This window comes from Drosophila pseudoobscura, chromosome X (genome assembly GCF_009870125.1).
Source record: "Drosophila pseudoobscura strain MV-25-SWS-2005 chromosome X, UCI_Dpse_MV25, whole genome shotgun sequence".
Classification (NCBI taxonomy): domain Eukaryota; kingdom Metazoa; phylum Arthropoda; class Insecta; order Diptera; family Drosophilidae; genus Drosophila; species Drosophila pseudoobscura.
The window spans coordinates 39,160,202-39,178,042 of record NC_046683.1 but is presented as its reverse complement, the minus strand read 5'-3'; the positions used below and the strand labels follow the sequence as shown (position 1 = coordinate 39,178,042).

The following is a 17,841-nucleotide window of genomic DNA, read 5'->3' as shown; positions in this document are numbered from 1 at the left end:
TACGATAGCTGATTCCATATGCGAATGACACTGACGAAGAAATGCCTCTCGAAATTTAAAGTTTGATATCGAATGGTGATAATGTTATTTGTTCTGACAGAATTAATAAATCTAGAAGAATTACAAGCATCTTATATGCAATCCATTTGATAAATTAATTTTTGATATTATGGATGAGAAAGCTGAGATTCTGTCATTAGGGCTTAACCGAAATATATCTAGCTGTATTATTAAAGCCCACGTTCAACTTTTACTTGTCTGCGTAACCACAGTTACCAAATGCCTCAATCCCTTATGTGAGTACAGGTACAGGGCATGGCTTTGCTATTTGCATCCGAATGTTTAGTGGTATATATCATTTGGTAATATTTAAGTTTTCCCAACGGCGAATTTTTGTCTAATAATACTCAGTTTCGTTTCATGGTTGAACCAAGAGCTATCTGTTGGTCTGACGGTCGCTTTCTTGATAGGTCCATTATTAGGATTCAGGTTCATTATAAAGATAGTCGATGTTTGATTGAAGGTGGGCTAGCTGAGAATTCAAAGACGGCATATAATATATTGATGTCCAGTCGATCATGTTAATGCCAGTGTCTAGTTTACAATTTCAATGTTCTAAAGTCTCAATAGAAGGTATTATAGTCTTGGTAGTCAGGTTTGAAATCGTATATCATGAAAACAAGGTCATGTTTCGAATACCCTGGCACTGTGAGTTGATCATAGAATAACATTTTTTTTGATACTGTCAAGAAAAAATATGTAAGTCAATAGTGTGTTTCTGATTTTTGTGAAGTGTGTGGGGATTTGCTGGTTTACTAAATTTAAACCCTGACTGAGCAGGCTATATGTCACTCGGGATTCTCCAAGAATATCGCAGTTAAAGTCACCTGCAATTATAAAATCTGTATATTTAATAGTGAAAGCTTCTGAAAATCAAAGTTTTAAAATAATCGGACTTTTAGTTTAGAAGATATGAGCACTCGAAGCTGAAAATTGTTTCAGTGCGCAAAACTTTTTAACTTTTATTCAAATATTACATCTTTCAGGTGGAAAAAAGTAAACTATGTAATGTATCATTCTGTTTTTGGTATCTTCTATTAGTTGCATTAATTCTTAGGAAAACTTTTTAAAAATATGGTCAGTTGCATAGGCTGTTGTTTAGAAAAGCTTGTTTTGCAAACCATCTAAAATTTGAGCTATCACATCAAATTAAATCGCATACAAAATCATATTTTGACCGTTTTTTGTGCGAGGTTATAGCATGTAAATCGCTATAGAAGCCAAACGGCTCCGAAGCGCAGAAAGAGCTTTAGACTTAGTTAATAAATAGTTCAAAGAACGTATAAAAAACAAATCTTAGGAAAATTTAGGGATATATTTTTGTAAAGTGCAGTCAGAGTTGAAAAACTGCTCAAAAGTTAGCTACTTATAAATCCATATGCTCAGGTACACTCAATATTAGAATAATTTTCCATCTCGCGCTACCTCAATTATGTTGTTAGTTATGTATGAATATGCTGGCTAGTATTTCTACCTTTACCTGTCGTTTTGACCAGGTTCTGCATGCAAGAATTAACATAGATGTATGGAGTTCATTTTAAAACTTGCATATACATACCATTCTGCGAGAGGGAGAATCTTTTGACATCAGCACGCTATCCAAGGAAATACAAAAGACTAGGAAAAAAATTATTCATTCACTGAAAATGGACTGCCCCAAACAAGGATTTGGAAACACAAGCGATGACAGCTCATCACCGACATTCTTTGAGAAAAACGAAATTACTGTATAAATAACTGGAGATGTTGACATTATCAAAAGATTGGGTGTTATTTTAAATATTTTAAACTGCACAGAAAAAAAAATACCTGAAAAATATCCTGAAAAGAAGCTAACTCCTATGCTTCATAAATTTCTGACACATGGTAAAGTTTTAATTGAACATCAGAGCTTACCAATTGGAGAGATGTCAAAGGGAGCCCAGGAAACGAGAAACAAAGATTACAAAAAATACAGGAATATGAATACGTGCAAGACATCACGAATTAAGCAAAACCAAGACCTTTTCGACATGTTGGCAGCCTCTTCAGATCCATATACTTCATCCATTAGATATGTGAGATCACAAATTAAATCGGCAAGTAGTAATTCTTCAGAAATGATAAGTTTGTTAGATATTCCTGCCACTAAACAAGAAGTGGAGGATTATTTTATAGCAACAAAAAAATTCAACCAACTTTCAGATAAAAAAATTTTTTTTTCTTATTTAAGTTTTTATAATTAGGTTGTGATGGACCTATGTATGTATTTTTTGCTGAGGTAAGCTCAGTCACGTCCAGGGGTCAATCCAGAAGAAATTTGTAGAAGTTGATGGAACTTTGAGGGAGACGTCGGGGTTGGCCGGATACTTTAACACTTTTAATTTCTTAGATTAGTTTGATGATTTTAATGATCGCCAGACTCCTCCGTAAGCTCTTGGTACAACGTCTGTACACGAAGCCGGGTTTCTGCGTAAGCTTAGTACAACGTCTGTACTCGGGGCCGGTTTTCTGCGTAAGCTCCCTTCTGGTTCTGACCGGCGCACTATGGTCCGAACGACCACTTTTGTTGGCCAAAATTAATAACTCCCGAACGGAACAAGATTTTTTCATTTAGTTTTTTGTATTGGATATATATAATCAATAAGAAATGGATTTTAAAAAAAATGGGTGTGGCACCGCCCCTTTTTTCAATAATGCATATTTAAATTTTTAGTTATAGTGAAAGCAAGTATTAAGCATATTTTATTAAGTAAATTTAAGAAATTCTTGCTGGTATCTTCAAAAGCTTTATTAATTTCATATGATATGTTTTCAAATAATTGATAATTTTACCCTTCTCTGAATTCCATACGGCAAACAAATCTGCATTTTCGAATTTGAGGTTATCCTCTATTAATGCAAATTCCAAGAATTGTGGTAAAAGTGTAATTTCTAACTATATACTTTTTAAAAAGAATTTATTAATCTACGACACACAAAAGGTTTCAGGGTGGGACCAGGTAGGACACACTTTGTACACCTTTTCAAAAATTACTTTAAAAAATTCACTTTTTCCCTTCACGTGCTTTACTATAAAAACAGTTGGGTTGCACAGCTGATTTTGCGAATGTGGCGCCATCTATGGAAATTTCTGGTACGCAAATTTAATGGTCGATCTTTTTCTAATGCAGAGCGATCAAAACCAGGTTTCAGTTTTGACTTTGGAAAATTAGGTTTTGGCCAACAAAAGTGGTCGTTCGGACCATAGTGCGGCGTCTATTTATACGCCTGTTGTTGCTGTATCTGTATTTGCCTTGGGCGTTCGTCGCGAGCTTCCGCGGTGTCATCTTTTCGTGGTCGATGTAACTTAGTAGCAGGTTTTATGCTTATAATCTGGGGATGGATTGTATCGTACCCCTTTATGTTCGTTACAAGGTTGAGTTTAAAATTAATTAAAAAATATTATTTTATAGTAAAAAACACCTTTAAAAGTATATACTTTATCGATAAAAAATGAGTAAAAATTGAGCATTTTACATAGGAAAATATGCACCGGCAACAAAGTTCAACTTTAACTCATTATTGTGAAGCTTTTAGACATTGTAGCATAATGTAATGAAACAGATTACATTTTGAAAGACTTTTCTTATGCAGTTTGTTTTATTAAGATATCTGTATTTGTTCAGAAGTTATTAATTATGCAAGCTGAAACGGCGGATTGCCCCACTGTGCGCCGCCGGCATGCACCACGCGGTCAGAACGTAACATATTGTACCCAATATTTTCAATTAACGAAACACAAACCAAGCTTAACACACATATAACATCCGCATCTGAATCACTAAACATATTTCTAAATTTTTTTCGGCAAGCTTTGTGAAGTAATATGCCTGATTTCCAAGATCTCCAGATTTCCACCTGCTGCAGAACATGTATTTCGAGAACTTTCCAGACCTCTCTTTCTTGGCGGACGTTTACGTGAACCGTATATAAGCAGCTTAGTTACGGGCTAGAAAATTTGACGAAATTAAAGTGTTCTGAATATAAATCAGTTGTACGAATAATCGTAATAGAGAAGTTTGACTATATTCAAATTAAATAGTAAAAGTTTTAATAAAAATAAGTTTTAACCTGTTTCTAATATTTAACAAGCGGGAACGGTATGAGCTGATACTCAGTCAGTATGTTTGTTAGATAGGAAGATGGGAAGCGAGATAGTATGTGTGTTACTATCTCGATTCCTTTCTCTAGATGTCGCACACTGCACGAGGAAGAGTGTGTGAGAGAGAGGTAATGAGTCAGCGCGTGGAAGATACCTAATTTTATTTGTTCCTTCTGGCTATAATAAAGATCCGATTTGATTTAGCAATCTCCTAGATATGGTAATTTTCGATTTTTTCGTATTTGCAAAATTATGAATGCCACAGTTTTTTTCAATTGAGCGGGCTCTTTTAGTCTCTGAGATCAAGCCGCTCATCGAGATTGACAGACAGACAGACGGATTGCTTGCGTCCCAAAAAAAAATGTAGATCTCCGGCAATATCTACCAAATTGCAGAACATAGATCACATCGGATTATTATTATAGAGGCTCTATGGCTGAAATGAAATTGCAGTGGCTACGCCTCTCTCACACACGCTCTTCCTCGTGCAGAGCGAAAAAACACGGCAGATGTTGGCGTGAGAATAAAGAAATAAGAAAGATGTAAAATAAAATGTAAAGAAAATTGGAAACAGATAAAATCTAATGCAAACAAAAATTTGTTTGCCAAAAAATCAATTTGTCACTTTTGCGAACAGCGAACATATCAAATATATTATATTAATTACATAAATGATAAAATCACATACATATACATACGAGTATACTTACTAAGTATCAGGAATAAAGGTAGTACGCCCTTGCCGCGGCTCATAATTTTGTATCCAGTTTTTGTATTTTTATATTTATTTCAAATGTATATATGAATTTCTTTGCCAACATTATTTTTATCGCTTTCTTAAGAGTTCTTAAGTTTGTTGTAGAGGAAATGAGTTGCGCTCCTGAGTGATTTAATTTTATGGGGAAGATTGTTCCATCAAAAATTTATACACCATAAAAGAGAGTGGGGATGAGAATTACTTTAGAAATGTATTCATTTCTCATTTCTTCCGGCAAAAAGACGCCGAGAGCTGACGTAACAGACTAGTATTGCTAGATAGCCAGTTGCTATTGAGATATTTTTATTCCGTGACAAAGTGATACTGAAGGTTATGCCCAGATTAACTGCATGGTCTTCATAGGAAATTTGTGTCTTTCCTATGTATTCATTCTCGAGATTGTTGTATCAATCAGGTTTTTGGAAATTACAACACATTTCAATTCTTTTGAATTTATTCCTAAGCCATTTTTCTTTGCCCATTTCTCAATTAAGGAAAGCATTTAGTTAGACGTACTGATACAAAGATTTATTTCATTGACGGGACTACTAACATAAATTTGGACGTCATCGGCATATAAGTTTACTTTACATTCAGCTGTAGACTTCACGTTAGCTAAACACGCATAGACATCAAATTGATTGACCTACACAAAGCTTAAACTGTTTTCACAGAGTGGAATGATATTCAGGTACGTGTTAATTGTCGCTTCAGGTACATAAATTATCGAAAAGTTGTTAAGATTTTCGACATTTATATTAAGCTCGAACTTCTGTTTACATTTTCCTATTCCTATACTGTTCATCTCATTCCATCTTTGTTTAATTTTGAAACTTAGATTTATGATAGCCACGAATATGAGATTTTATACCTTTGTTAACAGTTGCTCTCAACTCTTTGTAACTTAAACGAAAGTCATCCGTTCTATATTGCTTCCATTTAAGAAACATCTCGTTAATGAGATAGTTTTTCAATCTCATTGCTAAACCTCGAATTTTGTCTTAGCTTGGTCACTTTGATTTTAAGTGGTTAAAGTTTTTGAGCAAGTACTGAATATTGCTGTTCATAACATTCAATTTACAATCAATCTCATGGAGAGATTGTTAAATGGATGCCCACTCACACGCATTAAATTCTAGATCAAGTTCATTATAGTCAATATTTGTAAAGTCTCTATACGTAGAGGAATTAGTTTGATAGTCCAAAGCCAGTCAAGCCAAAGATAAGGTAATTTTTAGAAGAGGGTCATTAGTGAAGAAAATGTCAAGAATCACAGGTGTTGCTGAAATGTGTAAGAAAGGTTGCATCCACTGCACACAGCCCCAGGGATGGAAAATTATACAATAGATTGCTATAAAGATCGCCTGCAAGAATAATGTCCGTGTATGACACTGAATTGTCCGAGATAATATTTTCTTCTTCGGAATCACATAGTACGATTCCGTGGGTAAATACAGCCAAGCAAAATGTTCTTGCTCGTTTTGCTTGTGATTTCCAACAGGAGATATTCAATAGGACAATAGACCATTTCTGTGATTAGTTTCAGTTAGTTTTTTGATCTTGGTGGACCTTCCCGTCCATAATTTCATTTCGCTAACGATTTAATACTGCTTTAATAATACCTATTGTTTTTTATGCTTCGTTCAGGTTTTGGAGCATCCTCTATCATTATTTCCCATATAGCCTGCAATGGAATTACTATGTCCACAGTCATGCCTCACTCCAGTCATCTTACCCTGTAGAGAACTTATATGAACTTTTTCTTTGTTCATTTCTTTCCATCCCTTTCAGCTACTTTTCTGTCACAAAATGGTCGCGATTGTTCCACCACTTTAATGGTGGAGCCACTTATTAGTGTTGCATACTCATTAGCGTCTTACAGGGGTTCCTTTACGTAGTGGAGTTACCAGTAGGTGCGGTCGCCACCCATCTTACATAACGATTTCGATATTTTTCGACAGTAAACCCACAAATCCCTGCCACTCAGATGACTTTTGTGGGAATCTACGAGAACTCGCATGTGGAGCCTCAATCGAATGGTGGAATAAATCTAAGCCATAACCCAAATGCAGATATCTGTGTGTACATCGCCGCATGGTTATGTGCATATGTAGGTTGAATTGCCGCACATATTTTATATAAAGAAGAAGGGCACTTGGAAATTGGGGAAGCATGCGTTATATATCATTTGATGCCCTTTTTGTTAGCCGTGGGTACTAGTGTTTTGAGCTGAGTTTGAATCCGTAAGATTCGTAAAAGAACTCATTAAAGTATCATGAATATAGTCAATATATTCACGCTGGGCTCTAGTTTATATATTCAGAAATTCTTCAAGCTGCGCAATTGTTTTATAGATCTTTGATAAGAATTATATGGTCATAAAAATCGATTCCCATATATTTACATGTGTGGCTTTTGATGGTCAGTTTGAAGAGTATTGAAAGCTTTGTATCCGTTTTTTCTTCTTTATTTTCGGTGTTTTTTTCTCTGAATTCTCCGTGTTTTCGTTTTGTATTACTTCTTTTAGCCAGTGAAATTTATGTGACTCACTTTGCCTTTCAGCCGGCGGCGGTCTTCGGTCTGCCTTCCAACTGCAGCTGCTTTTGGCCTTAGCTCAAGCTCCAGCTTCAGTCTCATCTCTGGCTTTGGATGTTACTCTGGCTTGGCTGTGGCTTTCTTGGGTGTCTCAACCAGGCCAACCAGGGGGTTCCCGTTCCGTTCGCCCATAGCAGACTGTCATATGAATACGAATATTTTCGCGCGCGACTGTCGCATATGCGTGTGGGCTGGCCCTGCCCCTGTCCCCACATCGTATCACATCTCCAGCAACTTCCATCCCCATACGGATTTGTTTGTGTTTTTACACAATTTTTGTGCATTTTGGAGCATTGCTAACACAATTTGTGTGTGCCTGATCTTATGATAGCCCTGTCTACGTCTCCATCTACGAGTGTGTTCAAGTGTGCAGGGTGTGCGCGGTACTCGTACGTCCTCCGCCCCTGGCCTTCTGCCTGCTGCCACTAACTACAAGCTGACTGTCGCTATAATTTTCCAAAAGGATTTACAATGCTAAAATTACTTCCTAAGCCATCCGACCATGTCGTCGTTTCGTATGAGGAGCTGCACTGCTCTGGGACGGGGAAGAATGGGTGGTGAGGAGACCAGCTGCCAAGTCGCCAAATGGCAAAACTCGCGAGGCCCTCCATCTTTTTCTTCAGTTCTCAACTAAGCACAAATCCTCGATGAAACCGCTCAAAGCTCCCCCAAGCGATGGCTGCGTGAGTCACGCACCTGCTACCGGCGCTATCACGATTAATTCTATAGGATGTCTTAGGGTATCATGAGTAATAGCTTATCCCGATGTGGTCTGCTTTTGATTAGCAATACATGAAATGGTATAATTAAAATCTAGAACTCAATAAAACACTTCCTCTAAAATGAAGTGATCAGGGAACCAAATCCAAGAGTCATCCAAAAGCTTGTGACATGAGGAGATACCTCAGAAATCTCTCTAGAGGAACACTCCTCTTCTTTAGGTAGAACTCTTGCTTGTTCCTCGCTGTCTCGTGATCCTTGAAATGTGATGGCCTCTTGATGCATTCCAGCTCCAGTTCCTGTCTGAAGTTTTACACCAAAAGCAGGATCACCTCACGCTCTCCTCCCTGGAGACGCTGTGGGCTCGGAACTTGTTTGTCCTTCGTTTTGGCCCAACATGCCAATGTCCGGGCTCATTTTTTTTTTTGCACCAATATCTCTCTTTCTCTCTCTTTCTTCATCTGTGTCTCTGTTCCCGATTCTTTCTTTCTATTTTTCTGCCTCTCGCTTCCTTCTTTCTTTCTGGCATGCTTTTTTGGGCATGTTGTCATCCTCTGGCTTTTGGCGTTGTTCAACTTTCGCCAGACACCCCCACATCGAAATGGCAGATGCTGTCAGTGGTGCCTCTCCCTTACCCCTTGCTTTTTACCTCCCACCCTGCTTGTGCGTGGCGCTTCTTTTAGCTCTTTGTGAGGAGGCAGGATTGTGTCCTCTAAGTCATTCTGTCGCTGCCTTTTTGAACTTTAATATACTGCAACATTCATGTGTTTGTGCAGGCGACACTCATTCTTTCTCTGTCTCAATCGCTATAGATGTCTCTTTCTTTCACTGTCTTTCCATCTTTTATTCTCTCTATCTCTCTCTCTCTCTCTCTCTCTCTCTCTGTCTTTCACCCTGTCTGTCTTTATCTCTCTCTCACTGCCTGACTAACTATATTTGTGCCTCACTCCTTGTGCGGCGTTCGTACATATGTGCTGATATCCTGTGCGTCTGCTAAGGACAGCCGCCAGCTCAAATTTACAACAGGCGTTGATGTAAGCACACACACACACACACAAAGTGGTGAAGTGGAAAGAGAGAAGCACAAGAGGGTACCCTGGTAGTTGTAATAGTAATTCCATTTATAATTTACTGTCGTCGATTTATAAATGAGCCTAAGCCATCAACGTTCCGCCAGCACCAGTAGCCAGGCAGCCAGCAGCCTCCGCCTTTACCCTATGCCTTGGGAGCGACGCTGGCAAGTGCTTAACATAATTTAAGGCGCATTTGTGGCATTAACATGGACGCATTTGCATACGAGAGTGTCTGTCCGCGAGTGTGTGTGTGTGCCGTACACTGGAAAAAAAACTCGCACGATAACCTATTTTAGATCAGACCGAACAGAATATTTACACATTTAGGACACCTTTATTTGACATAAATATAAACTAAAAAAACAACTTTTTTCGACTTAGTCTTTCTTCCTGTCCACACTTCATACTCTGTGTGTGTATCTTAATTACTTGGATCCTATGATCTTACCATGTAGCTGTTTTTTTTTTTGCAGAATTCGTGGCAGTGCAGAGCATTTCCGACTGTCGCATTAGGGGCTACAGGTGTGGCTAGCGAGGCAAGCTTTTAAGCTGACCGAAGCCGCTGGCCCTGGCCCTGGTCTGTAGTCTGCCATTTGTTTGTGCCTAATCGGGCCACAGGCCGTATACCACATGCCACTTGCCTCACGCCGAACAAGCTTATTAGAATTTTATAAAGTGCCAACGACCAAAACCAGAAGGCAACCTAAAATCTCAGTTTAATTATATATAGTATGTTGTAAAGTTGTCCCTTGTTCTCGGACAGAATACAGAAGGTGTCCTGAGCATGAAAGGAACCCTTTCAAAAGAGTGTCTCTGATGGCGGTTGGCGACGAGAAAGAGGTTCTTAATACAATTGAGCAATACAAGCAAGATACTGTGAAAGACAGATACAGATACAGAGGTATCCCTATTGTACTGCGAGTAAGCTTCCCTTTGCCTTCCCATATTTCCAGCAATCGAGTGTTGGATAAAATCATTAACTAAAATGTGCTCGAGATTCTTAAATTATTTTATTTAGTGTACGCCTCGGAATCTTTTTCCGGCTTAATTGACGCCATCCGCTTCATCGAGCCTTCAGTAAAAGTGTACTGAGCAGACCGACATCAAACCTGGTCGGCAACGATGCAGCTAATCGGATGAACTAGTGTGCAGACCCTATCGACAACAGATTTAGCCGTGACAGAGGAATCCCGTTATGATCTCGGATTGATTGCCTTATCGTTGGATTCTTCAAGAGGCGCAATTCTTGTCAGCCTGGCTGACATGTGTCCCCAGTAGCGGTTAACAACAACGTCAATAGAGGATCGTAGTTACTCGTCGATATTGTACACCGCCATTTTAACTCTAGATTTCATATGCTAGGTTAAGGCATATACTATATATACATTTAGTTATGCAGTCCAGACAACATAATGGTTTTGGGAGCTTATTCATCAGAAGTATGCACCAACGTTATCATTGAGCTCAACGATTACTAGACTATCAACAGCGCTGTAAATAAAAACATGTACATATGTATATGCACTAAGCTAAGAAGTAACCTGCGTACTACCCCCCTTTTTATTCCCGATACTCAAAAATGAGATTTGTGGTAAAAGTGGATGTGTGTAACATCCAGAAGGAATCGTTTCCGACCCCATAAAATATATATATTCTTGATCAGCATCAATAGCCGAGTCGATTGAGCCATGTCTCTCTGTCCGTCCGTCTGGCCGTCCCCATTAGCGTCTAGTGCTCAAAGAATATAAGAGCTAGAGCAACGATGTTTTGGATCCAGACTTCTGTGATATGTCATTGCTACGAGAAAACTAAAAACGCAGAATCGTAGAGAATGACCATATCTTTTAGACTGCAGAATCTGAATTGGATCGTATTATTATTATAGCCAGCATCAAGAAAACAATTTCATTTTTTCTCGCCCGGTCTCTCTCTAACACACACGTAGCATAACCGACTTTGCTTAGAGTAAAACATTAGAGCCTAGATCTCAGAGACTATAAAAGCTAGAGTAACCAAATTTGGTATCCAAACTCCTACAATATCGGACCTTGACGAGTTTCTTTCTAAATTTCGACACACCCCCCTTCCGCCCCCGCAAAAGGGTATCCAGTGACAACTGCTACAAAAATATTTCAAAACTTCGCCCCGCAGAATTTGTAAATAAAAATGGTAGCATAAAATCGAACGAAAATGGAACGATTTATATTTCTTTTTTTTCGAACAGCGACATCAAACAAAATATAAAATATGTTGTATAAATAACATAAATCATAACCTCAAATATATACTGACTGAGTACCGGGTACAAAAAAGATCAAAATTGTTCCGCTCATTTTTTTTTTGAAGCTATTAGAAAATGAAATAAAAAAAATTGTTCACCTAAATTCATTTAAAGTCATCATATTGTTTGTTATAACTTAAAGTGTAAAAATATTGGTGGACTTGGACGGATTATCCTTAAAGTAGACTATTGGAATATTTGATTCTGTTTTTCGGCTGTTCTAAGTGGATAATTTGTTTGGTTACAAGAATATAAAAAACAAATTAATTACGGTTCTTGATTAGACCTTAAGTCCCAGCAGTCCCAGCTATCCATCAAATTATTTCCTGCGTTTAGCCCACTTCTTAAAGAGCAGAGCGGATTGAAAACCAAAATGTAGCCATAATATTTCCCTAATGGTACTTTCTGTCACCCCACATCTACATACATAGATATATGGTACGAGTATGTTATAAGCATATGCATAAAGCTTTTTGTAATTTGTTATGTGCCACGAGGACTGCGGAATGAAGACTTCTGCCAGTAAGCAGTATCCAGCTCCAGTTTCCCCCAAAACTTATAAAATTATGATACCCAGAAAGCAACAAATTTTAATTGCAAGAAAATTTTCGTAATTCACGCACATACAGAAACGCAGAAGGAGGTGCAGCAGCAGTACCAGCGCCAGGGGTGTACCACATGCATGGCGCTGAGACTTATCGTAGATACAAATGTATCTAAAGTAGCGCTAACCAGGCAGTGCAGGCAGTGCCTCCTCCTCCTAGCGAAACCAGAAAGAGGACAAAACGTTCTAAAACTCACTAAAGTTTTGTCGGTGCGGATGGATGCTGTGAAACTGTAACTGTTACTGGAACTTCCTATCCCCGACTATCTGTCTGCGTATCTGTATCTGAACCTATCTCTCTCTCTCTGTCTGTCTTTCTGTGTATGTGTGCATTTTTGTCTGTGTGCTTGCATTATAAATTTATTTAGCAAAAGCGCGTAAAGCGCATAAATTGCTGGAAGCACAAGCTGCTCAAGGGCTGTGTGGCACCCCCAAAAACGTAGAACAGCAGCCAGCAGCAACCGGAAGCAGCAGCAGCAGGAGGCAGCAATTTCCATGAATGCAATCGTGTGCGGTCTGTGTTTGTGTTTGCGCGTGAAAAATTGAAATTTATTGTTATTGTAAGCTCCATACAAAAGCACACGAAAACAGGGCAAAAGACGATGCGGATGTTTGGATGTGGGGCAGTAGCTGCCTCTTGGGTGGTTGCACCTTGTGGTATTTGCTGTTGAATAGCTCGCCGACAAAATAATAATGTAATAATAATCTTTCCAACTCGTTAAGACATGAAACGTGTGCACCACACACGCAGACACGTATGCTTCACCTTTTCCCAGACTCGACCTCCCCCTTTGTAGTGGGAATAAAGGGTGCGTATCTGAAGAAAACACATTTTTGAACTTATGTTAAATTAAGCTTTAATAGCGAATAAGATCGGAGATCAATCAAATTTATGGTTTGCCTACGTTAGGTTAGGCTAGGTAGAGGTGGCTGTCAGGATCGCTAAGAACCCGTCACACTTAGGTCGGCTTCGGCTTTGGGTCTTCTCCTCTTCTCCCTTGTGAGACGTGATGTCAGCAGTTATCCCATCCGAAATTTGCTATCTTTCTGGGACATATTGTGGAAATTTCTGAAATGTCATATATGAAGGGAGAGCCTAAATGTTTTTGGCTTTTTCTGCTGAGAGCTGGACATGAGTAGAAGAGGTGTTCCACCATCTCCTCCTCTTCATCTTCCCGACAATTATGACAATAATCATTGTAGGAAGCAACCGGCCTGTTTGCATGGGTCCTATTAGCAAATGTCCTGTAAGGGAACGTATGACTGCGCTGCACCGTCTTCTGCAGAGATCGCAGAGCCCAGAGGTGGGCTTTCTATTTATGTTCGGCCATGTTTGCTGAGCTATGCGAAATCGTAGCCCTAATTGCCACCAATTCTCTTTAGTTGCTTGAATGGCTCTTTTATGATGAGCTTACAGGTGGCCATTGAAATGCGAAAGGCTGTAGCTTAGTACGTCGTCCGCGTACGTTCCTGGTAGAAGTCTAAATTAATCCTCTTTTAAAATAAATTAAATGCTTTAATTCTGTTTCGTTTCGCAGATTTTTCCATATTACTAGATTAAGCGAAAGTCGACTTCTGTTTCGTATACTTTTACGACCACATATTTCTCTCATTATTAAAACTGGAGCTCGATGAACCCCATCTTTTGAATTAAACATCGAGCTAAAAAAATGCTATCTAATCGCCTACAAAATCGGGACAATTTTTATTCGTATCTTTTTTTACATCAAAATGAAGGGCGGAAAGGCGCATATGTATATATCATTATAAGAAAATACTAAGGCAGAACGGATAGTACATAAATCATGTAAAAAGTGGACCTCAAGATGTATATTCAGAATGTATATTAAGAAGTCTTGAAACGAAAAATATTATTAGAAATGATATTACGGAACGGACCAGATATTAAGAACGGACCAAAACATGATGATTCCAAACGATCGACAGCAATGGGTTACAAATCTTCGACGAACAGCAAGTATTAATCGATGAACAGGCAATATTAATAATTGCCCTGGATATTTTCAAACTATAAATTGATGTGCCGCCCCAGCAGCGATGGGGAGCACTAATGAATCGGATATTAAACACACGCTGACCCCAATACGGAATGCCAGAGTACCTTGTCTATGGCTGTTTTCGATTTGGGCGCCAGCCATTGCATTGCTCTGCTGTCGTCGGTACCCTCGGCCCCTCGGTCCCTCGGTCACTCTGTGCTCTATCCTCTTCGGGGGCCACTTGTCAGCTCTCTCTCTCCCTCTCTGTCTCTCCTGCGTTCCTGGGTGCCGCACCTGCTGCTTCCAAAATTGTTTTTAGCCATTGTCAAAACACAAGAAATCCATTTGAGGAAACGCTCGAAATCTGTTTGAGCATAGAGAGCGAGAGAGAGAGAGAGAGAGGGAGGGAGATGGCAGCTCAAAAAGTTTAAATTAATTTATGGGCATAAATTGCCTTAATTAAATGAAAGGAATCCTGCAGGAATTATGAAATCAATCAGTGAAGGACTCTACACAATTGAAAAACGAAGGAATACGAATAAATCTTTTGCGGCGCCAAATATTTGTTTTTTTAACTACAAATTTAATTTTACACAATCAATCGAAGTTCAAGGAGAGGGGAGGTGTGATTCAGTGGGAAAAGTGCTCTTCGGATGTGTCTGTCTGAGGTACTTGGGCCGCTAGCGAATTCGATGTTTCCCGCTTGTCCGGCTTCTCTTGTGCATTGGGGGATGGCTCCTCCAAGATTTTGCATCTCTCCTGCGGAGAGGTGAATCTTTAATGAATTTCCCGAATGGTTTGACTGTCAACCCACTTTGTATAGCTGGAAGAAGGGCACCATCAGAGTGGGATATCCCATGTCATGAGTGAACTGGCACAATGCCTTTAATTGTGTGTCATTTGGGTCCGGTGAGTAGCCGTGCTCCTTTCGCCAGCAAGCGCAGTCGTCACGTGTACACTGGTTTTGCTCCAAAAACTCTTCCATTTTATCGTTGCAGCTCAGGGGCGGGGCACAATCGATGGCCAGCGACGCCTCTTGCGCTTCGCTCCTTCTTCGGAGGCATCTGGGCGATGCCGATCCAGGCCTACTCAACTGCACGTGCGACAACCAGGCGGTCGTCAATTGCCTGCACAGCGAATTGGTCGCGGGGCTGCTTGTGGCGCTGATCAACGGCGAGTTTCTGGGGGATGTGGTCGGACTGTCCGTGAACGGCACGTATATGTCCGATAAATTATCGGTATCGTCGTCAGTATCCGTGCCTTCAGGTGCCTCTCGCAGAATTTCTCTAAACCAGTCGATATCATCGCTGGACGATCGCCAATCGATTTCGTCGCTGGACGACATTGGCAGGTCATCGGACATCTCATCAAAGGGGATATTGTTGGGGTGATCGCGTTGCGGGTCCCACAGTGGCTCCCAGAGCTTTGTCAGGTCCTTTTCCTTGGAGCGCAACAGGTCTCGATCCTCTTGCGCCAGGGAGATCGCAAAGCTGAGAAATTGCTTGGAGGACAGGTCGACTTGGGGGGGCGGAGTGCGATTGTGAACATGGTAGGGGCAGTTCTCGTCGCAGATCCACTCGCGCGGTGTCTCCATTTGCAGCCTGCAGGCCTGGATAAGGGCCATAAGCACCTGATGGTTATCGAACTGAAGGCACAGATTGGCCACTCTCACGGCCTTGTTGACACGCTCCCAGAGTCCGGGGCAGTAGGCAAAGGCCCGTAAGATAATTGGATCCCCTCTCACTTGGAACCACTCCAGAGGCAAGCCCCATCGGGCCGAAAACAGGCAAAACCACATCTCCAAGAGCTTCGGGCGGGGCATTCGAGTGAAGCGCACGCATTCCATCAGGCGGGGCAAGGCGGACAGCCGCTCTTCGGGATCAATGCACATCCAGCGGAGGGCACCGTAGAAAACCTCAAGTTCTGTATTGACGCCGATTGAGTCCTGCTCCAACAGGGTGCAGATGTCCTCCAGCGGCATTTCGGTGTACTCCTGACTACCGACCATCGTCAGGTAGTATTTTCCCACACGCTTCAGCATCAGCTGGCAAATGCTCCCCATGTTGCCGTAATGCTTCGCCCGCACGTACACCTGCAGGGCCCGGCGCTCCGTAAAGTGGGATGAGCAGAGGTAGCGGTTGCACAGCATCTCCAGGTCGCGAATGTCCAGATGCTGGGCGGTGAACAGAAGATCCACGATCTGGTTGGGCTCACTGTGCTCGCTTTGCACGCTGCAGTTCAGGGGCTCCTGGAGGCGCATCCAGGCGTAGGCGGCCCGAAAGCCAATCGGCGTCAGCTCTGGCAGGCTGTACTCCTCCCGTGACTGGGGTCTAAAGAATCCGCTGTGACGATTTAGCAGCGCACCAATACACCAGAAGGTTGCCGGCCCGACCTTCACACGCACGGTGGCCCCCAGATTACCCTGAAGCATCCGCGTCCATTCCTCATCAGAGCTGCACTCAAGGGGCCTTGCGCTTCGCACGTTGATCTTCAGGAAGCGGGCATCGGACCAGGGCATCTCTTCGACCAGGGTCTCCCTCAACTGCTGGCGCCGCTTGTCCCGTTCGTCCACACGGGTCAGATACTCCAGATCGGTCTCGTATCCCAACATCTGCTCGTCAATCTCCCGCTCTGCATCCTGCTGGTTATGTACTATAGCATGCCAGTCGCGCTGGTCAAAGGGGGTCTCCTCCTCCACCTCATGATATTTCTCCTCCTGCGAAGTCTCTTCGAATGAGGCGTGGGACTGGGTCTCTTCGGACTGTGCCTTGAGCTCCGTCACTTCCATGTCTATGGAAAACGTCTTTATCTGAAAGCGGAACTCAAATTAGTTTCCAGCGATCACAACGGGGATTGGGGATTGGTGTTTGGGGTTTGGGCGGTGGGTATTGAAATTGGATTTGAGCCACTTGCAGGCATTTTCAATTACATTTCAAGAGCGCGACAATTAATATCCGGACCAAGACCACGGACTCTGTATGAGGGCAAATCGTTTGACTTCCGTTAAATTAAAAATACACGCCCAAGGGCATGCCCTGCGCGATTTTTGTATTTATTTTTTTTACGGCTATGTTGTGTGTGTCACGAAAGGGGGTGTTGGGGGAGTTCTGCGCTCTTACCTTATTCAAAAATCTAACGAAAATATAGAAGTGAATAATCCTAAAAGTATACTACGCTCCGCTTTAATATTTTTGAGTCTATACGGAAAGGTTGAATGGGGAACGAAAAAGCAAAAGCATCTATCTCCCTTTAAAATTATATATGCGTATCTGAAGCATTGTATCTGGTTTATTGGGATCCTTAATCATTCTCGACACAACAAGCTGGGAGTGTTGAGTTATTCTTTTTATACCCGATACTCCAAAAAGGCTATAGACCCCGTAAAGTATATAAATTCTTGAGAAAACGATCATATCTTCCAGACTGCAGAATCCGAATCAGATCAGATAATTATTACACCCAGACAGAAAAAATAAAATTTCAGTGGCTACGTACCGTGGCCACCCTGCTTACTCATTTTCTGTCTCTCTCTCACACACTCTGTGTGAGAGCATTATGTGTGGCCTCCGGCGGAGGGGAGTCATTCTAACTAAGTATCTGTTATATATGTAGAGTCGCGGCCGTAGCAGCG

General features: G+C 41.0%; 1 protein-coding gene across 1 annotated transcript; it reads right to left on the bottom strand.

The window, feature by feature from the left end:
- Nucleotides 1-14,743: 14,743 nt before the first annotated feature.
- Nucleotides 14,744-17,471, bottom strand: LOC4814366 (uncharacterized). Its single transcript, XM_015186869.2, has 3 exons — nucleotides 17,330-17,471; nucleotides 15,025-17,019; nucleotides 14,744-14,969 (listed from the first exon to the last, which is right to left on the bottom strand). Exons 2-3 carry the CDS (start codon nucleotides 16,996-16,998, stop codon nucleotides 14,841-14,843), a joined length of 2,103 nt encoding a protein of 700 aa, XP_015042355.2. The 5' UTR covers nucleotides 16,999-17,019; nucleotides 17,330-17,471; the 3' UTR covers nucleotides 14,744-14,840.
- Nucleotides 17,472-17,841: the final 370 nt, after the last annotated feature.

What these genes read in the sequence shown, in the direction of transcription:
- LOC4814366 (XM_015186869.2), bottom strand. Translation starts at nt 16,998, where the DNA reads ATGGAAGTGACGGAGCTCAAGGCACAGTCCGAAGAGACCCAGTCCCAC. An exon ending in CCTTCTTCCAGCTATACAAA is followed by an intron (nt 14,970 to 15,024) that starts GTGGGTTGACAG and finishes ACCTCTCCGCAG; the next exon opens with GAGAGATGCAAAATCTTGGA.